The 24,032-nt window shown below is 39.2% G+C and overlaps 4 protein-coding genes across 5 annotated transcripts in view; 1 reads left to right on the top strand and 3 right to left on the bottom strand.

Annotated features, from left to right (window-relative positions):
* The window catches only part of LOC108080027 (uncharacterized), a 151,201-nt gene extending 127,703 nt beyond the window's left edge, over nt 1–23,498 (bottom strand). For both annotated transcript variants that reach the window (XM_041775084.2, XM_070288426.1), the window contains exons 1-2: nt 21,949–23,498; nt 21,615–21,762 (exon numbers count right to left, since the gene is read on the bottom strand). The gene's annotated coding sequence lies outside the window, so the exon portion shown is untranslated. The remainder of the gene's footprint in view (nt 1–21,614; nt 21,763–21,948) is intronic.
* Nucleotides 1,491–3,330, bottom strand: LOC108080049 (uncharacterized). The gene is made up of 2 exons (XM_017174631.3): nt 3,153–3,330; nt 1,491–3,094 (listed from the first exon to the last, which is right to left on the bottom strand). Exons 1-2 carry the CDS (start codon nt 3,328–3,330, stop codon nt 1,530–1,532), a joined length of 1,743 nt encoding a protein of 580 aa, XP_017030120.1. The 3' UTR covers nt 1,491–1,529.
* Nucleotides 12,632–14,057, top strand: LOC108080057 (27 kDa hemolymph protein). Its single transcript, XM_017174642.3, has 2 exons — nt 12,632–12,930; nt 13,060–14,057. The coding sequence occupies exons 1-2, from the start codon at nt 12,753–12,755 to the stop codon at nt 13,833–13,835; spliced, it is 954 nt and encodes a 317-aa protein (XP_017030131.1). The 5' UTR covers nt 12,632–12,752; the 3' UTR covers nt 13,836–14,057.
* On the bottom strand, nt 16,483–18,261 carry LOC108079973 (uncharacterized). Its single transcript, XM_017174540.3, has one exon. It carries the CDS (start codon nt 18,259–18,261, stop codon nt 16,483–16,485), a length of 1,779 nt encoding a protein of 592 aa, XP_017030029.1.
* Nucleotides 23,499–24,032: the final 534 nt, after the last annotated feature.

The raw sequence follows: 24,032 nt of genomic DNA, 5'->3' as shown, positions 1-24,032 counted from the left end.
TTCGCTGCAACAACAGAGTCTGCTGCCACGAACTAACAGAGTGCCGCTGAGGCTTTTAGCCGTTTTTGGCCAAGAAAGCTAACAGAGCTGGTCAAAACAGGTGCCAAAGCAGCAGGTTAAAGTTGGGGTTAATTTTTGGGACACATCAAAGTCTAAAAAAAATCATAACTCTGTCAAAAATGCATTAATTTTCATTCGGAAAACTGATCTGAGTTAGTTTTTATTAGTTTTATAAATTTGGATACTCAGTTGATATAAATATAAAATTAAAAAAAAAAATTTTTTTTTATGATTTTTGGAAATCAATCCATAAAATTAAAAAAAAAATCTCAAAAAATTTGATTTTCTCCGAACATGCCTAAATCGATTCGCCTTTTAAAGCTGATCAAGAATATATATGATTTGTGGGGTCGGAAATGACTCCTTCACCCAGCAAAAATATTAAAATTCGATTATGCACTTAAAAAAAACGTCTTAATATAAGCTTAAGTTTTTAAAGTTAACATTATGATAACTTGGCCGAAAATGCATTAATTTTCATTCGGAAAACTGATCTGAGTTAGTTTTTATTAGTTTTATAAATTTGCATACCTAATTTAATTTTTTAAAATATTAAATTTTTTTTCTTTTTTTTTTTTTATTATTCTTGGAAATCAATCCATAAAATTAAACAAAAAAAAAATCAAAAAATTATTTCCCTCCCGACATGCCTAAATCGATTCGCCTTTTAATGCTGATCAAGAATATATATGATTTGTGGGTTCGGAAATGACTGCTTCGCTGCGTTTCAAGCTTTTTGACTAAAATTTTTAAATTAAATTAAACAATTTTTTAACAAAATGTGTTAATAACTAAATGAATGTTGCACATTTGGATAACGTTTGTGGTTCTTAGCCTAGACCGCTTTTAGGGCCCGTTATCTATTAACGTCAGAATGGTGAAACCAATAAACAAAATTCACATTTGTTAATAAGCATTTTTGAGTAAGGTTTTTTTGTAGATCTGCTCCGAAATTGTTCCACTTTTGGCAGACTTTGTTTGCCCAACTGTTAGGGATTCATTTCGATCTCGCGTCACATGGTTGGCTTACCATCTTCTTGGTGTTTAAACACTTGACAGGCCTTTTTTATTTGTGATCTTAATACAAAAATTGTCTAGTTAAAACCCTAAAGCAAATAAATTGTTTTTAAGCATAAAAAAAAGAGTGCTAAAACCAGTCGACAAGTTTATACTTTATTGAGTAAGAATGTGGCCAAGAACTGTGTTAATTTGAATGGTTTAAACTGAACTTAAAGATTACTTATATTATTTTTATTAAATATAAAAATTTTGTTAAAAAAAAAAACGTAACCTAAAAAAAAAATTAAAATTAACTCCCTGAATAATTAAGTCACTAAAACTTACCAATCATTTTTAAAACTAAAAAAATTGAAATAATTTTCAACTCTGCAGGTTTTGTTTTCTGCAACGCTCAATAAATACCAGCTAGAGAGATCCCGAGCCATATCTTACATCATTTTCCTATCCTCTCACCCCGACCCACCCTGCTGACCCACTGCCTCCTTCAGCTGGAGCTCATCGTTGCGTCGCCGCCGCTCCATCGAATCCGCCAGCTGCTGCTCATTGGGCAGGAAACCCAATCGCCGGTACTTCTCCTCGATCCTTGACTGCAACTGCGGCTGGAATCGCCAGATGCTGGCATCAATGATCGGATCGATCAGCAGGGACTTGGTATCCGGCTCCCTGTAGTGCTGCATCTGGGCAAACTCTATCGGCACCGACTTGGCCCCACAGGCGGCATTTTCCGTATGGAAGAACGTAAAATGATTGTGCAAGCCCACCGCAAACCGAGTGTCATGGAGGCACTTGGTGGCCGCACCTCGATTGCAATGCTCTCGCACCCGCTCCACATGCTGGAGCATATAGAAGGAGCTGGAGAGATTGCGATAGACCTTGGGACGTTCCGGATACCGGGGATAGTAGACATTGCGGAAGCAGAAGCTCACCCATTCGGTGCATTTCGGCGAGGTGACCCCGCCATAGTCGGGTACATGGCGGGCCAGTTTCACCAGTTGCTTCCAGTCGGTGGTGTTGCCCAGGGGCATGATCACCTCATCAGTGTCAAAGACACCCACATAGTCGTACTTGTACATGTTCCTGTAGAAGCAATCATTGTACGGGATCATCTCATTCAGGATTCGATTGAAGCCATCCGCCGCCATGGTGTAGTGATGGAAATGGGGACGGGCATGGGGCTCTCCACGACCCAAGGACATGGCACGCACTTCCACAAAGCCGGGATAATCCTTTAGCACTCGGGTCATGTTGGGATGCATTTGGGCATCGTACAGCCAGACTTTGGAGGCTCCCAGGAGACGCATTAGCTCCAGCCACTCTATCAGTCGCCAGGACTTGTCCTTGTAGGGAAAGTCCATGGCCTTGACACAGACTATAAAACGGGGATCTTTGGTTGGTTGCTCAGCAGAGGAGGAAGTGGATTCCGTGGAGGAGCTGAAATTTGTGCCATTTCCTGTGGCCTGAGCCTTGACCTTGACCACCTCTTCCTCAGCTGGTTCATAGACCACTCTAAGCAAATTCCTGGCCCTATCACACTTTTGTCCCACCAAAGACACCATCTGAGGCACCTTTTCCTCCAAACTGCTGTTACCCGGCAGGGGACAGCTCAGGAAGGTGGGATAGACACGACGAGGGGCATGACCAAAGGGCCACATCACCCGATGCTCGGTGACATTAACAATGAGGGGATCCGCTTTGCCCTCGAACCAAAGCTGACAGTATATTTGTGGATATTTGAACTTCTTGTCCAGATGCTGATTGACCATGGTCAGGAGACGGACTAGAGGTGCCTCTGGCACTGTTTCCCTGTCATCAAAGTAGGCCCCAAAGAGGTAGTAAGTTAAATTCTGATTCACCGCTTTTTGCCAGTAGGTATTGTGGAAATCAATGTTCATGAGATCCGGAGCAGGGCCACATTTCACTGTCTGATGGTGTTTTTCCCGCTGTTTAAGCTCCTCCAAGGGAAACGAGGGCATCTCCTCGCGTATCCATTTCAGTTGCTGCTCCCAAGAGGGGGCTGGAAAAAGCAGACTTGATAGTTAAGGATTCCGAGGTTATCCTGGCCCACTCCTTACACTTCCTGCGATCCAATAAAATCTCATCAAATATATCCACCTGGGAGACCACAACTGGTCGCCTCTGTAGCCTGGTGCTCACATCGTAACTCCGAAAGTACAGGCCCAGCAGAAAGAGCAGCTTGAGGAAAATGATCACGAATAGGATTCGGAAGAGGCGCGTGTAGCTCGTTGACATTTCGGCACTCGACTGATCGATCCGGAACCAGAGCAAACTCAAAAACTCCCGGGAGAGACAGAAAACAATGCCTCCGATGTCGCATTATATGTCGCAATATTTGATAAAGCTGTTTCACTATATTGCTATATCCACTTGCTGCCGCGGTGGCTGACCTGCCCAAGTGGTAAAAGATATCAGCAGCAGCGGCGGCTAAAGGCAAAAATTATCGTAATGGGAATATTTGCAGTAGGAAAAAAATTACTTTCCTGGGCTCTATCTGCCAGGTATTACCTTCTGACTAGGTACCGGAAATGGGAATAGCATTATCTACAAATAAATGTATAGGTATGTATACACCCTTAAATTGGTTTATCTACTAGCTATATAGGAACTATACTCTTGGAATAGGGACTTCTGGGCAAGTTTCCTCGTTAAGTGATAAGAAATTTAAAGTAAGTTGCATGAATGCAAAGATTTATTATTATTATTATTATTATTATTATTGCAAAAGTTTCAATTGATTTTATATGGCTTCTTTGTTTAAAGCAGAAATTTAGTATCGAATTAAATTGAATTAAAATTCAAAGACTATTAAATATAGTATTTTATAAAATAAAGTCTAGGAAAAATTCCAGAAATTAAAATTATATTATTATTATATTCTTTTTAATATTATTATATATTTTTTTATATTATTAGATTTTTTTAATATAATTATAAAATTAATTTTCTTTAAGATATGACCATTTTCCACGATTATAGAATATTGGTATTTATTTAATGAATATTATATATATATAATATATTATATTATTCCAAATATAATATAAAACAATTAAACTTAATATCTATCACATTAAAATTTAATAATTTACAAATTAAAACATAATTGCAAAAACCTTTAAAAGCCAAAAATTGAAACAAGAACCAAAACTCAAGTAGACACACCCAAAATAAAAAATCAGTCGAGCGGAATCAGGCGTCGCTCTAGTCCTAAAAAATAATAAAGCAAACAAGGAGCAGACTCCTTCGGGCAGTGGCCTCCGCGGAAAAGGTGCCGCCGCAAGATGCTGCTCCGGTAGGTGCAACAGACACCGGCAAAAAGGAAAACCCAAATGAAAACAACAAGAAAACACCAAGAAAATACACCAAATACGAGCACAAGCTGAGTGCACACGAAAACGCACCTGGGCGCAAATGAATGATGATGATGTTGCCACAACAGCCGCAGGCCAAAAGCAGGCAACAAACTTATTTTCCAACAAAACCAAAAAACAGTGTCACGAGATGGGAAATAATGAAATAATAATTGAATAATAATTAAATAATAATTAAAAAATAATTGAATAATAATAAACTAAACTAACTAACTAGTGGAGATTTAAAATGAGATTTTGATGAGGAAATAGTTTTTTTTTTAAATCTTCTTAAGATAATTACCCCCACTCTACTATACTTTAATTTACTTTATTACTTATTCAGCCTAATTTTTTAATTATTTTTTTTAGCCATTTTATTGTGTTTTTGGCCCACTGTAACTGCCAGAAGAAGTTGTGTTTGTTTCTTGCCTCATATGTGTGCCGCAACCTTTCGCTTAAGCAAATTGCCAGCCGGAGCTTGGCACGCCCTCCTGACCTCCAGCTACCTGTGTGCCAGCTACTGCTCCTGCTTCTGCTCCTTCTCCTTCTCCCAGCTCCTGCTCCTGCTCCTACTTCTGCTCCTTCTCCTTCTCCCAGCTCCTGCTCCTGTAGCTCCTTCTTTTGTCTCTGGTGCTTGCGGCCAGTGAAAGTCGAGAGTGCATCAGCTCGGCGCTCGGTGTGTGTGTCTCCGCCCTGTTGCATTTCACTTAGAATGCTTTTAACCAAAACATTAAGCAGCTGGTGTCACATTATATCAGCGAGGCGGAGGCGAGGCTTAGTTGGCCCCGAGCAGGAGAAGCAGCAGCCACAATAGCAACATGCAACTAGCAAAATTTATGGCCCGAATTAACCCCATAGCCATGGTGTAGTGGCAACTCCACCGCCTTGGCAAGCCACTCTCTGAGACTGGCTGGATGATGACGAGCACACCCTGTGTGAAGAGGAGTCTCCTCTAATGAGCTGAATTATTTCACGTGGTGAAAGGACACAAAGACACCAAAGGCTGTATGGGAGTCACCCACCTGTTTATCTTGGGGTCTTAAAGAGGAAGAAATGGCTCAAAGAGAAGTGTTTACATGCTTATGAATATGAGTTTGTGAAGAAGAAATAGGCTTTAAATTAATTAGTAAATATTAGTGATTAAAGACGAGTATATTATTATTATAAAATATTTTTTATATAAAATGTATATATATTTTAGACATAAATAATAAGAAAATATTATAAATAATTGTATATATATTTAAGATATTAAAAAGTTTGAAGGATAAACAGGTAATCATGTTCAATTTGCAATGAACTCCTATCTCACTTTTTCTTCGTTTTATAATCTATTTAAAATGTTTAAAAATCTATTGTATATTATAAATATATATATCCATATATTATCTTAATTTTAAAATGAAGTATTACTGAGCCTCTCTCCTCCACCTTTTCAAGCTTTTTAACAGTATTCATTCTAAAATGAACTCCAAGAGAGCGAGTCTTCTCTCTCTTTCTCTTCGCCTTTCAAAATGTTTAAAATGTTAAAAAAAAAATCTATTTTATATTAAGTATTTATTACCTCAAATAATAAAATCACAAAACATTTTAAAATAAAATTAAAATAATGTCTTACACAATATATTTCTGTGCTTCTCAAGCTTATTAGAATTAGAATGAATTCATAAAATGAACTCTTACAGAGCCAGAGCGCAGAAAAAAGCTACTTAAAATTTTTGGAAAATCTATTAAATTGAAATCTAGTTGAATACCAATACCAACCAATTAACCCAACAGATTAAGTAGTTAGAGCTACTTACACCCCACTCTTTACCTACTTAACAATAAATTTGTTTAAAATTCATTTCCAAAACCTTGCATTTTAAAGCTATAACAAGTGAGCCAATTTATTAGCCTTACAAGACAAGGACTTTTCTGTCTCCAGAGACACACCAAAACTGAATTACCTTCCATGAAGCCAAAACAAGACTCCAAACAAACGGTTTTAATTGAAAATCGTAAAATGGAAATAATAAGGCAAACTTAAGAGAAGGACTCCCAAGGCAGAAATAATCCTGCAGGCAAACAGCCACACACCAACAACCGTCGTTCGACATTCCGTCAGTGTGTCCGCCAGTGAGGCAGTCAATCAATCAATCAATCAATCATTCGTACTGAAAATGGCATTGCCAAACAAATGCCACACGAGTGCAGCAGCAGCGCAAACCCGGACCCTGGGCCTTATTTGTTTATTAAAATTAAATTTTGCATAATAAACTAAACGGAAAAATTGCTACAGCCTTTTGGGTCTTTGGTTTTGCTGTTGTATATCCTATATATAGTATATAGTGTGTGTAAAATAATTTACTTTTACTTGAAGGCAGACTGGCTTTGAATAACTGATGAAATCGTCCATGAAATGGCCATTCATGCACTTTAAGCTGATTTAACTGGGCAACACGAATTAAAAGAGTGAGGAGACGGAGTCAGAGCAGGCGACCTGACTTGGCTCGCACTCCATAAATCACAGTGCTTACAGACAGGATACAGAGCACCAGGGACACACAGGAGGCACGCAAGGGGATGCACAGGAGAAACACAGGGGACACATAGTAAGGCCAAGGCCATTGGCTTGCTGGTCTCTGGTCTGGCTTTAAGTCGCTGAATATGCGCTGAATGTATGGAAATTAGCCAAAGAAATATTTATATAAATAAAATACTTACTAACAACTATGTTAAGGCTTTAATGAGATTAGTCAGCTTATGAGTTTCAGTACCTTATTTATATTCAATTAGCCTCTCTCTCTGATGATTAATCTATATTTGGTTGCATTGGGCTGTGATTCCTCAAATTCAATCCAGTGATGCCTTGCTTGCTGGGCCACCTTTGATCCTAGCCCACTTACTTGGCACTAATTTATCAGTTTTGTGGTCCATAACTCAGGCCTTGCCGAGGCTTTGGCGTTTGTTTACGGCCACTGACCAAGAGGGCGGACTTTAGCTTAAATTCTGGATACACGGATAAGCAGACAACGGACAAACGGGCAGCGTATAACGGACAGCATATAACGGACAAACGGACATCATATAACGGACAAACGGACAGCGTATAACGGACAACGGACAACATTGCGTTAGTGTTATCTAGCTGCAGTAGCATCGCAGGGCATGATTAATTGATGAAAATCCTTTTTGCCATGCAGGATAATAAATTACAATACAGGTAGAGGCAGCCAAGTAGGGTGGAGGACGCAGACATGTGGCATGTGTTGCAAATGGCTAACACACACACCAACACACACACACACACTATGTGGGGCAACTTTGATTTGGTACGCAGAAATGGGGCCTGCATATGCATGAGCTTGTAGCTCTACCTACCCTCCTCCGCATTGAATTAAACTCCACGGCGAGAATGAGTTCCGTTGCCAGTTGCCGGTTGCCGGTTGCCGTATCCATTCCCCGGACCACGATGACGCGCTGCTGCCTGTTTCCCAAATTAGCTTAATTTCATTTAAAAGGATACAGCGTTGCAGGCAGTCACGGCACGGCACAGGATAGGGCATGCCAGGCTCCAGGGTAGGGCGGGGCATGTTTGATTCCAAACTCTCTTTCTCCCTCTCTCTCTCTCTCTCTCTCTGGCGGATGGGAAAACTACCTAACGAAGAGGAAAGTTAACTGGTTCCGTGTGGAATCTGGAATATTTAAATAGTTGCCAACAAGCAGAGCTCTCTAAAAGTAGACCAGGTGAGTGGATTTGTGCGGGGATAGGTTACGGTTTCAGGTTCCAGGTTACAGTTTCCGGGTGTAACTCGGTTTAGTGTTAAATCAGCGCCTCTCTATGCGATTCTCAAAAAGTTTAGCTGGTGGAATAGAGAGAGAGAGACAGAGCTAGTCAGAGCCTCTCTATGCATTTCTCAAAAAGTTAAGTTATTTATTTACAGATTTTTTTAAATATAAAAAAAATCTTAACAACATGTAGAGTACATCTACATGTATAGTTTTTAGATCAAGATCTTAAGCATACTTTCGGGAGGGCATCACTTGGTCTGACCCTCTCTCTCTCTGCTATTTCGATTTTCCCTGTATTTTTACTGGCCTCTGCTCGTGTGTGTATGTGTGTTTATAATTCATTAGTTTGCTAAATGTATTTCCTAGCTTAATTGGGTAGTAAAGCACACGGACTAAGCTCATAAAGCAGCCAGCAAGGCAAACAGCAGCAGGAGCAGGAGCAGCAGCTCTCCTCCAGCCTCCCTCCAGAGTCCTTGATGATGTCTGATTAAGGCAGTGGCATAAAGAAGAAAAGCAGCTAAGGGGGGTGGTGGAAGAAACAGAGAGAATAGGGAAATGGGAGGCTGCAGATTCCATTCACTCGTTTTGGTTGTGTGTGTGTGTGTGTGTGTGTGTGTGTGTGCAATTCCCTCAAATTTTCCAACCGAGGAGCAAGTATACCGGGGTCAGGGTATAGGATTTGCCCAGGGATTTGTTTGGCTTCATAAGCAGCTCATCCACGTCGAGGCTTGAGTGCGTCCAGCATGGCGTATGCGCGATATTTGAAATGCCTTAACCATAATGATGATTGTCGATTATTGCAGTTTTTTATTGCCTCTTGCCCTTAAAGTGGTTCTTCATTTCTTTGTTCCTTTTTCCCATTGCATTATTCTTTGATTTTTTATTCGCTTTAATCTCTTTTAACCAGTTTTTGCTTTATTTTGCTTACTTTACTTGATTTCTTTAGGTTGATCTCTTGAAAGTATACTGCATTTTTGTTGTGCCTTGGGAATGTTTTGTTAACATACTTTTACATATTTTCCTATGTTTATGTTTATATATGTATTATCTCTTATCAATTTTGTATTATGACATCTTTCTTGGTCTAGAAAATTCAATAAAAGTTTGCATTTTGAACCTCTTAATTTGCTTGGCTGATATTTTTTTTAATGATTAATTAAGTTTGGTTTTAAATTGTATTTTAATGTTCAAGGTTGTCTGAATTTGTATATATATATTTCATGCAATAAAAATAAATTAAACAAAAGAACTTTAAACTATATAGAAACTGATAAAAATAAAAAAGAATAATTATAAAAAATAATAAATATAAAAAATAATAAATATAAAAAATAATAAATATAAAAAATAATAAATATAAAAAAAAATAAATATAAAAAATAATAAATATAAAAAATAATAAATATAAAAAATAATTAATTAAAATTTTATATTCTTAGGTTCTATTTTACCTTTCCATTTATTCTCGCTATTTATTCATTCTATTTATTTTTTCTCCAAATTAATTCTTTTAATATTTTGTTAAACATTTTATTTAATATTCTAAATAATTTAAAAAAATTATAATTTGTTTATCTTATTTTAAATGTTTTTTCTTATCAATTTCATATTAAGCCATGTTGTAGGTTCAATTACAACCAATAAAATCTCATTTGACCAACCCATAATTATAATTATCTTGGCCAACGTAACCCTCTTGCTATATATGTAAAACCTTAAGCCCTGATCTTTGCCTTGCCCATTAGTCATTTTGTTTGGAATTGTGTGTGAAAAGAGCACAAATCTGATGGCTTTGAGGGGCATTCTCTGGCAGAATTTCCATTGTTCTCGGATGATTGCACTTCGCCTCCGGCTTATTTCATTCATGTTCCGCAGCGATAACACCTTATCAGACTGTTACGTCGCCAATACCGCGAACTTTGCCCACTGTGGCTTGTGGCTTGGTGGTACTTTTTAGGAAGTACGGTGGTTCGGTGGCTCGATGGTGCGATGTTTCCATGGTGAATTTAACGTTATGCAAACCGGTTTCATGTACGCTCGCAATGTAAGTCAAAGTTGAAATTGCCCAAGCACACACACATAGCATTGAGCAATTAAAATTAGTCCAAGCTCAAATCTCAGAGAATCTTTGAGCGTGCGTGGGTTTTATCCCGGGTTTTCCGTTAAGTGGGATTATGAGGAAATCCATCGGGATTTATGTCGGAGGAAAGAAAACAGAGAACAGCGAACAGAGAACTCAAAACAAAGAAGTCACCTGAAACCGACGACACAATTGAATATTCCGCCGACACTGCAATCGATCGGCGGGTAAGACTTAGTTCTAGATCTCCCAAACCCCCCCTTGATTGCCTTTGTTCTTTATTTATTTTTTTTTTTTTTTTTTTTCTTAATTTTCCCCAATCGTTGCGTTGCTGTGTGCGGTGGCGGTGACAAATTGTCGAGTCAACTCAATCGCTTTACGTCCCGAGCTAGCTCTAGTGTTACCTGGCTGTGTGAGATATTTTATATACCTGTTCTCCGACTTACTAATTGCAGGCGGATTAAAGGAGGCAGGTATATTCTGCCTTTAATTGCAGTATTAATGAGCTTAGAGATATGCAAATTAATTTTGTAAACGTTTTGATCTATGAAACAATGAAAATATAAAGTGTGAAGCGGTTTTAGAGAAGGGAAATTACAGAAACACTATACAAAAAGAGATCATGTTTAATGAGAAGGTAAAAAAAAAATCTAAAAAAAAAATGTAGACCGTTTTTTAATATTTCTAGCAAGTTGTATAACATTCAGTCAATAGAACTCTAAAATTTAGACAGTTATTTCAGTATTAATGGCAAGTTTTATAATATTCAGGCCTTAGAATTCCCAAAGGGTTCTAGCTGTAGCCGTTTCTTATGAGACAGTGGCGTGTTGCTTTATAGAAACTGCTGCATATTTAAAATATTATTTATGTATTATTTTCAAGTATACCCTAAATATTTTAATATATAAAAATTAATTATATATTAAATATTACATATAAAATATTATTATTATATATTTAGAAAAACAACCCATTTATTACTTAGCATTTTACAAAGCAGAATTTCGACTTTAGAAGTTAAGAAAAAAACACACTTACACTTACTCCTACAGAAACTTCCCTGAATAAATACCCCTTTAACCGACTTTTAGCCCAAATAATGACTAAAACTAGGCGTGGTTTTCCCTCGAAATCCGGTGTAAACAATATACCCTTACTATTGTATCCCCATCGATCGCAGGTAAACACAGACAAAGAACAGAACATAAAACCGCCGGCAATTGCGATAGCGACTGAGAGGCGACTGCCTACATAAATATTACTTATGGCCAGCGATAAGATATCCGAGGACACTGGAGAAATATATGTATATACACCCATATATTTATATATATATTCTTTTTTAGCAAATTTAAAATTTGTCTGCAATTCTTAAACCGATTTTTGCTTGTGGATGAATCACAACATATAATCTTCATCGTCACTTGTAACTGCCGGAAAAACTTTGCCCCCTTACCAATATATACCCGTACCCATACCATACTTTGAAAATGGACTCACACTCTCAGAAAGATGTCGCGTGGCCGAAGTGTGAATGATGTCACTGTCGGCTGATTGAGCAAAAGCCCGAACTAAGATCGCACAGTGGGGCAAAGGGGTAAAAATAGAATAAAAAGGGCGTGAATGAATTTAATAAATGATTTATAATGATTTGTTTATATAATTTCTGAACAAAAAATCTAAAAAATCTATATTTAAGCCAAAAATTAATTAAATTCGATTCGGAAAGAGTTTTTGTGTTAGTTTTTATGAAGCTGATAAATCTGTTTACTAAATTTAAACTATTCTTAAATGCAATTTTTTTTTGTAAATTTTTATGGTAATTGAACAATATGACCCCTTATAAAATTTTGAAAAAATTAAAAAAAAAATATATTTTTCTAGCAGACATGGCTAGATCGACTCGGCTTTTGACGCTGATTAATAATATATATGATTTAAAGGGTCGGAAATGACTCCTTGACTAAAATTAAAAATTCTATAAAAAAATATATATTAAATATATCAATCAAAAATTCCATAAAATAATATATTTTTCGCTTAAACTATATTACTCAGTAAAAAACCAACTCGAAGCAATGATGCAATCGCATGCAAATGTACCCTTAATACGCCGACATATATATAGATTGATTAATCAGTTTAAAAATCGAAGAACACACGATAAGATAGCCGATATCGGTAAAGATAGCCGCCCACCCAAAAATAAAGAAACACTAAGTGTGTGAGGTGGCAGCGATACGGACGCGATCTCAGCGATATTCTGATACCTTTGTCCCACTGTCTCACTCTCTGGGCTCGGTGCTCGGTAGCCTGGCCGCCGAAGCACCGGATTCATTCACTCGCGGCCATCACTCAACCACAGTCGGATCCACGGACGGACGCGCTTCGATCTCTCTCCTCCAGCTCTCTCTCTCTCTCTTTGGTCGTAATCCTCGCCAGCCATCATGAACAAGTACGCCATGATGGCCCTTTGCCTAATGGCCGCCTTGGGGGCCCTGCTCCTGGAGGCTCAGGCCACGCCAGCCGGCACAGCAGCTGGAACCAAGCTAGATCCCAGCCAGCTGGGTGGACTCTCGGCTCAGTTCCTGCCGCCGGAATATCGTAACACCAATGTCAGTGTGGGTAAGTGACATAACAGCTGAAGGAGGAGTTACTTATCACCGATTTTAATAAAGATTTTATAAAGATTCTCTAGAGGATTTCTAGTTTTTTTTTAGATACTAATAGCACCTGCATTTCTTCCCCCTTTAGATGACATCAAGCGCATGTATCGCGAAAAGTGCAAGAAGGTGAATGGTGCGGATAATGCCACCTTTTACGAGGAAATTGAAAAGGCGGCGGCCAAGATGAGCACCTGCATCAGCGGTGTGGCCAACCTAACGGCTCTTCAGGAGGAAATGGAGAAGGCCAAGCCACAGGGTGAACTGGACACCGTGTTCCACAAATACTGCCAAAAGGCACCCGAGGCAGAGGCCTGTGTAAAGGAGTTTAACGAGAAGGCTCAGCATTGTCTTACCGCCGAGGAGAAGCGCCACCAGGAGACTGTGTCCCGCATTGGAGCCGCCCTGCTGGGCTTTGCCTGCTCCCGTGGCGGCGATCAGATTGCTCTTTTTGTGGCAGAGCAGGGTCCCGAGTGCTTGGAGGCCAACAAGGAGGCCATTAGCAATTGCCTCAATCAATCCTTCCATAATTATATACCCAAGGATGGCAAGGTGTCGGATTTGATGAGCAGCCCCGAGCTTCTGTTCTCGCCCACCCACTGCGTTGACCTGCAGCGCTTCGAGGCCTGTGTTTTGCATCACCTGGAGCAGTGCTCGGAGATCACACCCGCCAACATTGTCCAGTCGATCTTTCGCTTTGTGAAGAACGAGACCGACTGCCAGGCATGGATGAATGCTCGGGCCAATGAGAAACCCATACTGATGGCTGCCGCTGTTGGAAATAGTACTGGAGGTGGAGCCGCGGCTCTGACCTTGAGCCTTGCGGCACCCCTTGTGGGCGTTATGCTGCTCCTGGTCCGCCCCTGAATTAGCTAGCCTAGCTGATGGTATTTTTTTCTGTGTGATTGTGTGTTCAAGCCGATAGCAATTCTTCCGATAAGAAGCGCCTGTATATTACCTATTATTTCGGTTTCTTTTTTTTTTTTTTTGTTAGCAGTAGTGGGCACCGATCGCAAGTATCGGTGCCATATAATTTAACGTCTCGCAAGGAATTGAGCTCATAATAAACGAGAGATTACGATGAACGCAGCAACACCAGCACTAACTGAGGAATGTCCATGGGGTTGGGGATATGTATGTTATATATATATGTGATGTATGATATCACCGGATATTGGGGTAGTGACTCTTACTGGACACCTTATTTCTGGCTAAACTTAATGAAACATTTGTGGAATTCGACCTTTACAGTGGCAGCATTTATTTATGGCCCAGTTTTTAAGGGTTTTATCATTTTTATTGTGGAATATTACCATTTTCGATTTTTGTTATCTGGACAACATTTTTAATCGCTGTTTGGCAGTTGTTTCATAATTTTTATCGTTGCCAAGGAGGAACCCCTTTTATCAAGGGTTTGATAAGGTAAATAAAATTAGTAAATAAAGTGACTAAAAAAACATAAGAAGTTTTGTTACAAATAATAACTAAATAAAAAAATAAGTAAATATATAAATATATTAAAATAAATAAATAAAAATATAAAATAAATAAACTAAAAAAATAAATAAATAAATATATAAAAATAGATAAATAATAATGCAAAAATATATACAAAATAAACTAATAAAAAATAAATAAATATTTAATGAAATAAATAATAAAACATAAAATAAGTCTGTTTTTTGTGAATTAATTCCAGACAACTCAGACATTAGCAAAGTTGGTAAAAATACTCCAGAGTTTTCTCAAATTTATTTAGTGAATATAAAATTTATTTATTTATTACGGCAAAATTTTAAATCATATTTTATTCCACAACTAATTCTTTTAAACTTTAAACCATTAAAGCTTTAACTTTTGGCCCCCAAAAACCATCATCTACAATATGTGGACTATATCCAAACCAAAGTATACTTTTAGGCTTTCTTTCTACATCAAAAGGCAAAGACTGTTGAGAAGTCCATGTATAATATTATGTAGAAACCCCCAAAAACCACTAACTTAGCCACTAAATTAGGCACTCTATGATATCAACTAAGATAAGCAGCATGAACAACACCTAACGATAAGCTGGCTTAATATATGTTTTTAGCTAACCGAAAATCTCTGGACAACTCTCTGCCTTGAAAGGGTAATGAACATCATATCATATCATATGATATCACACCAACTCAGACATCCGGGTACTTGCAAATGAAAAAAAAAAACTAACTTTGGATTTCCCGATTACTTATTAGTACTTGTTTACGTCAAAAATAACCGACTTTTGGTATTTTGATAAGGTTCGATCAGGAGAAGAAGAGAGATACAAAGAGAGAGAGAGAGAGCGGTGAAGCCTAATCAATAGAGAAAAAGAATATCGGAGCGATTGTTCCATGGCATATACTATGGTTAATTGAAATTATAAATCAATAAACAACAAATATAGCTGACTTCTCATGGTCGCCTTCGACGGGGGTGAGATAAAAATCCGCAGATAATACAAACTTAAGGTTAATTAGTTTTTAATATAGGTATAGAAAATATATTAAATATAGAAAATAACAATTATAAAACAAAATTTAATGAGATAATTATTAAAGAAGACCTGTTTAAAATTTTAAAACAAGTTCCAATAATCAACAAAGATAAGTCAAGACCATATTAAACCCATATTAAACTTATGACTTGATTGTATTCCGATTTCCCCAAGAAGCTCTTCTTGGAAATCAATGAAAAAAAAAACTTCTAACAAAATGAAGTCAGGCACATTTCCGGCTGCCGGATCAGTCACTGTTCGATCACTTTTTTGTTATGGGTTATTCCCGGAAATTAAATTTCCTCCTCTAGAAGTCTCTCTTCCAACACCTGTCGCCGTCTCTCTTAATGAATTGTGTTCCAAGCTAATGAGCTGGCATGCATATATAGTGGCAGATATATACACATGTGACGCAGATGCTCGGCCTCGATAAGATTATGCGTCTTATTGGAGTACTACTAATAAGAATCAGAGTCACCGGGAGTTCGGAAACTATCAATCATTGAAGGAAATTCCACGGAATGATGGATGGGCGAACTATAATTATAGATTCCGATAATGTCCTTTTAATTACGACTTTCTTATTTTTCACATATCAAGTAGAGTATATATTTTAAGGTTTTTTTGTTTGCATTAAATAAATAAAAAAAAAAAAATATTATAAATATATTATTATTATATAATCGAAGCACCGATTAGAAGAAGCCTAATACTATAATGGTTTCTTGTAGGGTAAAATTTAAGAATGATATTAAATTTTTTTCATAAAATTGTTGCTTAAATTAATTATTCTTAAAATTCTCTTTTAAATTATCTTAAATCTTAAAAATTACACAAAAAAATTGTTTCAATCAGAAGGACAGTAGACACTTTAAAAAAAACTGAATTTATCGATTTATCACACCAAAAAAATTCCCCCCCGGAAACCTTCAAATACCAGGCTATAAAGGAACTAAAACAGTCATTAAAATCTACTTAAAAAAAAAACCCTTAATCCTAAGACTTCCTTCCCTTTACCGGCTGCGGCGGCTGCGGCGGCGGCGGTGGTGGTGGCTGCAAAACCTGCTGCAGCGGCTGCTGCTCCAGCTCGGTCTCCCCATCCTGGTCCAGTGCCTCATCCAGCTGCTGTTGCTGATCCTCCACATCACTGACCTGGGCCAGCACATCGTCCAAATGAAGCCACACATGCTCCACAGCCGAGCGGAGTTCACTGGCAAACTTCCAGACGCTGCGATCCTCAACCAAATCGCTGAGCTCATACTTGCTATCCGGCTCCCGATAGTGCTGCATCTGGGCCAAGGTAGAGTCCACAGTGCGAGGATTACACCCACCAGGCAGCCACTTGAGAGTGAAGTGATTGTGCAGGGTCAGCGAAAGCCGGGCATTGTGAAAGCACTTTGTGGCCCGGCCCGGTAGCGAGTAATTCCTTAAACGCATCGTGTGCTGGAGGACATACAGCTCCCCAGCGGTGGCCTGCTCCTCGTGATCACTCAGCTCCGAGGGGACCTTGGTGAAATACGAATTGATGAAACAAATGGCTGGAAAGCGGCCCGAGCACTTGCCCGCCTTTTGCTCCTCCAATTGATGAACCTTTTGGACCAACTGATGCCAGTTGCTGTGCTCCCCCTTGGGCATGATCACCTCATCGATGTCCACATTGACTAGATAATCATGCCTGTACAGGTTCCGGTAGAAGCAATCGTTGTAGGGTATCAGCTCGTTGAGGCGCTTCTCCAGTTTCCTTTGCTGGAGCAGCATGTGCTGGTAGTGCCTCAATCGGGGCATGCCATTGGCCAGGGTTAGGGGTCTTAGCTCCAGGTAACCAGTGCGTTGATAGTAATCCAGGACCCGCTGCACAGCCGGATGAACATCGTACATGTAAGCATAGATCCTTGAGGCACCTAGGATGCGCTGCAGCTCAAACCATTCGATGAGGCGCTCCGAGAGGTCAAAATAAGGGAAATCAAAGCCCTTGACACAGACACCAAAGTTTAGGGTGGCGGAGGAGGAGGAGGAGGAGGAGCTGTTGCTGCTACTCTTGGTGGTGATATTGTTGGCATTCCCTACTGTTAATGGCACCTTCTGGTTAACCCTCAGCGAATTGCTGGCCCTGTCGCAGCGCTTGACCACCAACGACACCGTCTTGGGCAGAGAATGCAGCACTGCCGGAGGCAGTTCCTCCGGCACTATGCAGCTCAGCAAATGCGGATAGCTGAGCTGGGGCTTGGTGCCCCACTCCTTGACCCACACACTGATGTACTCCGACACGGGCACTAAGATCGGTTCCCTGTGGTTCTCATACCACAACTGACACAGGCTGGGTGGAAATTCATCTCCTATCTGATCGGCAGTGGCCAGAATCCTCACCGTCCTCTGCTTAACCGCCTCCCTTTGATCCAAGTAGGCGGCATATAGCCGAAAGGTGACATTACCGCTGAGGAAGGTCTGCCAGTAGATGTTGTGCAACTGGAGATCCAAGGGATCTGGATACTTGGCACAGGTGGTATTGATTTTATAGCCCATGGGCTTGGCCCAGCGATACCAGAAGCCATAGTCCAGCTCCGGCAACTCCTGTTCCAGCTGTCGCACCAGCTCCTCCTTGATGGGCTCCTCGAGATGATGGGCCGGCGGTGGCGTGGCTTCAATATCTCTAATCCTTGAGGCAGAGGGACGCAGTTCATCCGTTCGCTGGAGGGCACTGAGGAGCAGGAGCAGGGCAAAGAATGCCCCCGTCACCAGCACCGTCAGACGGACGAAGCCAGCTCTCGTTGACATTATGCTCGTTGGCGTACTAAACACTGAGTGGTATCTGAGCACCTAGCACATAGAGCAGCCTAGCACCTGGAAATGTGCGTCGGCAATCTAATCATCATGTGGCTGCGATAACCGCGCCGCCTACATGCTGAATTATCTATGACGGTTCTAGCTGTGGCTCTGGCTCCGGCTCCGATTGCCTACTCCTACTTCGGTCATAGATCTAGCTCTGACTATGGCCTTTTATCAATTAGCCTTAATTAGTGGGTCTAAAAACCTATCGGATCGGACAGGAACAACCCCCTCGGACAGCGCTTATCTCTGGTTTACTTGGAGTTTGTGGGATATTGCGTTAGATTAACGATTTCACGGGTATTACTATAATATTATTTGATCTAATTCGGATTAATACAAAGCAAGATTAACTTATAAAAATACGATATATAGTTTATATTGCCTTTAAATTAATTACCCTTAACTCTAAGCCTACCTCTCCCTCGCTCAAACTACCTCTCTCTCTCTTCGATCAATCTCTCTCTCTTTCTCTAGCTACTTGCTAATAGAGGCCCCCCTGCCGCCGCAGCGCGCCTCCCCTCGTGTTCACCTGTGACGTGTCCATCTCAACTCATCTAAATGACCCCGGGAATGTATCACTTCGCTGGAAAAGTGCAAGTTCTTATTATAATCCTTCAAAAACACCACGAATCTCTCTTTGATGAATCTCAGCCAAGTCTGCGGAGTCAATATAAATGGAAACAGTGTCTTCTGATTGCGGGTAAGTCCATGCTAAAACCATTATCCTATATACATATAAAGCTGATCGGTCTAGGAAAATAAGCGCAAAAAATAAATTATAAACATATCAATAAATTAAACAATTAAATATATATAATAAATATTTTCTCAAAGTCCCCCCCTTAGCCCAGAGAGCGAGAGTTTCTAGTTCCTCGACAAACACTCACTCCCAAACCTCCCTGAAGAATTATAATATATATATATATAAAACATTAGCCGACGTAGAATGGTCTCTATTAATTAAGGCAACACTCGTTTAATCTCTCTGCCATGCCACTTAGTTGGGGTCACCACCTGTTCTCCATCACGAACACACACACACACACAGACCTTTAGTCCTTTGGTCCTAGCTGGGATTCGGCTAATGAAACGCTCAAATATGCATAGAGCCAAAGACCAAGGACGAGGCAGAGGAGGAACCAGAACCAGCGTGGAAATCCCAACAAAAGTTCGCTTAATTTCTGTGAAAATTGTTTTCCCCGAAACTATGAAAACGATGATTCAGGGACCGAAACTCACCCTGGAGCATCGTAAACGGTTTTGTTTTGTTCTCGCCATTACTTTTTTATTCCTTATTATTATTATTTTTATTATTATAACTTTTAGCCAGAGTTTTCCTGCTGCTGCTGCTGCTGGTACTCCCTTGTATTTTAACAAGTAATTTAAAAATAATTTGATGTGGGAGTTGGGCGGTTTAGTCTGCTGCGAAGTTTGCTTTATTGACATTGTCACCCCGGTTGAGCTCAAGCTCGTGACAATGAACGCGCACCTGGAGGATGACAACAAGCAGCTACAACAGTTACAACAACTACAGCTAACAACTACCACTGCCAACGACAGGATAATAAAATTGCGAAACAACTTTTTAATGAGAAACACTTTTTGCACATTGCTGTGCAGCGTGGGTCCTGGTCACATAATGATGATGGAAATGCTGCTCCTTGGACTCAAGGGAGAACAGGACGACACTCACCTGTTGCCTAGCCACAAACTCTAACTATTAAAGGATCGATGGGAGTACTTTCTATATATATTTAGTACCTATCGGAGCCGGTCCGTCCTTCTACAATTAACAATGAACATTTTACGCCGCTTGGCAAAAAACTGCAAACTTTGCTCCGTAATTGCCCAGAAAAGTAACACAAATGAAACGCATCGACGCTTAATTACTTTTGCTAAATGGCACGAGCCAGGAGGCAGGAGCCAGAGGGAGATGGAGGCCAGGAGGAGCTGGCGGGGAGGAGAAACTATGGGCAAGCAGGAGCTGGTAGCCGGGAGTAGCTTGTGGAAATCAAGTTTGGTAGCAAGGAGAAAAAGGCCTTCGGAAAAGTAAAAAAGCTGAGAGAGAGTGAGGAGCACACGCTTGCCGCTTGGCAATTTACGGCATTCACTTGCTGACTGGCAGTGTTCCGGATTTTTCCTGGCAAAGAAAATTCCGGAAAACGTACAAGAGACTGGGTATTGAAATTCAGATAAACACATTTTTTTTTTAATTTCAAAATTAGCTTAATATTTGGATCTAAATTCCTAAAAATTTAATTATATAAATCAAAAGGATTTAAAATTGTTTTATTAATTTATTAATATTAATATAATAATTATTATAATTATATATGTATGTATTATAATAATAATTATTATATTTATATTTATATTATTTTTATATAAATAAAAATTATTTAAAATTGTTTTCTTAATTTATTTTATTTAATATATATTTTATCCATAGAAATGTTCCCTATTTAATTTATTATTTTAAGCCAAATTTCTGTAAAATAAAGTTTACAAACTCCCTGATTTTATAGAGCATCTCCTGATTGCTACAACCCCCCCTTTGGCAAATGAACATGTGGGGAAAACCTGGTGGTGGTGGCAAGTAGTAGTTGCCAGTCGGCACGATTTGACTTTTGTCGACGTCACAATTCGTAGAAGTTTACCCACTTCTGTTGCCGCACAAAACTTGGCCCAAAAAGTTACCCTGCTTGCCGCTTGCTGCCACTTGGCAAATGCAAGTTTTTGATTAAAAGCCTCCTCCGCCACGCCACCCCCCTCAGTTAGCAGTTGCAGCGGCAAAGTTTTTGTAGCCAGAGGCAGAGACCCAGAGAAATTGTTAATTGAATGCATTTCGGGGTCCCTGCAAATGTTTGCCTGTGCGTGATATGGGGCACTTTGCCAGGAGGCCAAGGAGGAGCTCGCGCAAATGAGCCAGGTTTTGAGAAGGATCCTGGGTGGAGCAGCTGGATGCTCCAACCACTTAGCCAAAGTGCTTGGCCCGGGCAACACTTGGGCTTCACTCAATGGCCTGTCCAACACTGGCTGCCCAGGGAGAGGCCCTAGATTGGGTATAGTGTTGGTCAAGTGCAAAGTGGAAAAGACTTTCAAGGTACGAGTCCACAGGTAGTGGACACCAGCTGATGGGTATACAGGATAAACCACGTAAATAGTTTATTTCGGTTTATTCTAAGAATATTTATGGAGAAATTATTCATTTTCGACTTTCAGGAATACTTCTTAAAGAAATTATTAATTTTCGGACTCCTTTAATTCAATATATAAAATGATATTGTTTTTTCACTTACCGATTCTTCATTTTCGTCTTTTTCATTAAATTCATCTTTTATTTTTTATTTTAGTTTTATTTGATTTATAAGGGTCTTTGTCTTTGTCTCTTTCCTTCCTTTCTTTTTGTTATTAATAGATTTTTTTTATTTCACAGAACATAAAACACTGCATAGATTAAACACATTTAAGATATATATATATATTAAACACTTAAAAAACAAAAAAAAAAAATGGGCACTTAAAAAAAAAAAACAAAAAAATTAGGCACTTAAAAAAAGCCTTACACACTTCACAAAATTATACACAGAAAAAAAAAATAAAAGGAATGGAAAGATCTGTAAAATTACATACACAAACAATATGTCAATAATCTCTGGCACACGAGCTTTGCTCTTCTATTTTCGCTTATAAACGCGCACTGTACTTTAAAACGGTTCGTCTGAAGAAAACGGTAATCCATTTCCTTTTTTGGAGATGTTCTTGCTATGCACACACACACACATGTACATAACAGCGGCTGCTGCGGCCATTTGTTGTCCCAGGGAGTCTCAGGGTTTTTTTTTTCACTTTTATTGGTTTTAGTTGTAATTATTTAATAGTTTTATAGATATTAATAAACGTTTTTTATGGACTAAAAACGTTTTGTAGCAGCAGCAGCATGTCTAAATTACAATATGGCGTAATTGTTATCCACTTCTTATCCTCTTTTTCGCAGCGCTCACTGGCAGAGCAGAGGTTACGGTTATTTGACATACAGACGTACACAAATTTGCACTGACGCCTACACACACATGTGCACGGCCGCTGCAGTCTCACATTGTCCGCGGGAGTCTCAGTTTTTTTTTATGGCAGTTTTGGTGGCTTTTACTTGGTAACCACTTGCTAATTGTTTTAGAAATGTCTTATTTGTATCACGTATTAAGTTATTTTATTAATTTCACTACGGAATTTGCACAATTAATGCGTTTTTGTGCATTCCGTTTCCCATCTTCGCGGTACCAATTGGTTGGGAAAGCTGCGCTCACTTCACATTTGAATAAATCCTTAAAAAAATCACTTTTTCAATGTGTTTTTTATTGCTCTGCATTAAGCAAAGTTAGTTGAAGTGTTTTTATTGTTTTCTGGGTATTATTAAGCGTTTTTTTTTTGACTTAAAACACTTTTTCCTTAGCAGCAGCAGCACGCCACAACTTTTCACCGGCTCGATCTTCTTCTTCTTCTTTTTTTCCTTCGCTCTCTCCTCTTCCAACTTCCATTGCAGAGCGGAGAGTGGAGAGCGATTAGCGGCTATCGGTTATCGAATAGCTGATAGCGTATATCACGTGATTTTGTCAAGCCAAGCTTACGTTATGGAACGATTTTATAGATATTATTAAACGTTTTATAGCAGGAACATGTCTCAATTTCATCATGGCGGAGTTGTTATCCACTTCTCCTCTTATTCGTAGCCAGAGAAGAGGACACACATACACAAATTTGCACTGACGCCTACACACACATGTGCACGGCCGCTGCAGTCTCACATTGTCCGCGGGAGTCTCAGTTTTTTCATGGCAGTTTTGGTGGCTTTAACTTGTTAACCACTTGCTAATTGTTTTAGAAATGTCTTATTTTGATCACGTATTAAGTTGTTTTATTAATTTCACTACGGAATTTGCACAATTTATGCGTTTTTGTGCATTCCGTTTCCCATCTTCGCTGTACCAATTGGCCGGGAAATCTGCGCTCACTTTACATTTGAATAAATCCTTTAAAAATTCACTTTTTCGATGTGTTTTTTATTGCTCTGCATTAAGCAAAGTTAGTTGAAGTGTTTTTATTGTTTTCTGGGTATTATTAAGCGTTTTTTTGGACTTAAAACACTTTTTTCTTAGCAGCAGCAGCACCGCACAACTTTTCACCGGCTCGATCTTCTTCTTCTTCATTTTTTTCCTTCGCTCTCTCCTCTTCCAACATCCATTGTAGAAATTTGCTGAGAGAGCGGAGAGTGGAGAGTGGAGATCGGTTAGCGGTTAGCGGTTAGCGGTTATAACCGTTATAGCGGATAGCTGATAGCGTATATCACGTGATGTTGTCAAGCCACGCTCGCGTTAATGGAACGATTTCCAATGGCGAAGATTAGATAAGCTAGATAAGACGATCTAGCCGGAGAGTAAAGTAAAGCCGTGCTGCTGCTGCTAAAAAACAACGTTTATAATGCGAAAAAAACGCTTAAATCAATTATGATAACTATGTTTTTTTTTTAACAATAAACAATTGAATTTTAAATTAATTTATGTAAATATAGCCACTCTTGAAACCTTTTAAATTCAAGTGGAAATGGCCAGGACAAAGGCCAAAGCTCTCTCTCTCTCTCTCTCTCCAATCCCTTGGGGATCGCAGAGTGGTGACCACTTCCAGTTGGATTTGCCCCCAGCCTGCAAAATTAATGCGGC

The sequence above is a fragment of the Drosophila kikkawai genome, chromosome X (assembly GCF_030179895.1).
Source record: "Drosophila kikkawai strain 14028-0561.14 chromosome X, DkikHiC1v2, whole genome shotgun sequence".
NCBI classification, from domain to species: Eukaryota; Metazoa; Arthropoda; class Insecta; order Diptera; family Drosophilidae; genus Drosophila; species Drosophila kikkawai.
This window is presented reverse-complemented; position numbering and strand designations above follow the sequence as displayed.

What these genes read in the sequence shown, in the direction of transcription:
- LOC108079973 (XM_017174540.3), bottom strand. Translation starts at nt 18,261, where the DNA reads ATGTCAACGAGAGCTGGCTTCGTCCGTCTGACGGTGCTGGTGACGGGG.
- LOC108080057 (XM_017174642.3), top strand. Translation starts at nt 12,753, where the DNA reads ATGAACAAGTACGCCATGATGGCCCTTTGCCTAATGGCCGCCTTGGGG. An exon ending in TAACACCAATGTCAGTGTGG is followed by an intron (nt 12,931 to 13,059) that starts GTAAGTGACATA and finishes TTCCCCCTTTAG; the next exon opens with ATGACATCAAGCGCATGTAT.
- LOC108080049 (XM_017174631.3), bottom strand. Translation starts at nt 3,330, where the DNA reads ATGTCAACGAGCTACACGCGCCTCTTCCGAATCCTATTCGTGATCATT. An exon ending in TTTATTGGATCGCAGGAAGT is followed by an intron (nt 3,095 to 3,152) that starts GTAAGGAGTGGG and finishes TGCTTTTTCCAG; the next exon opens with CCCCCTCTTGGGAGCAGCAA.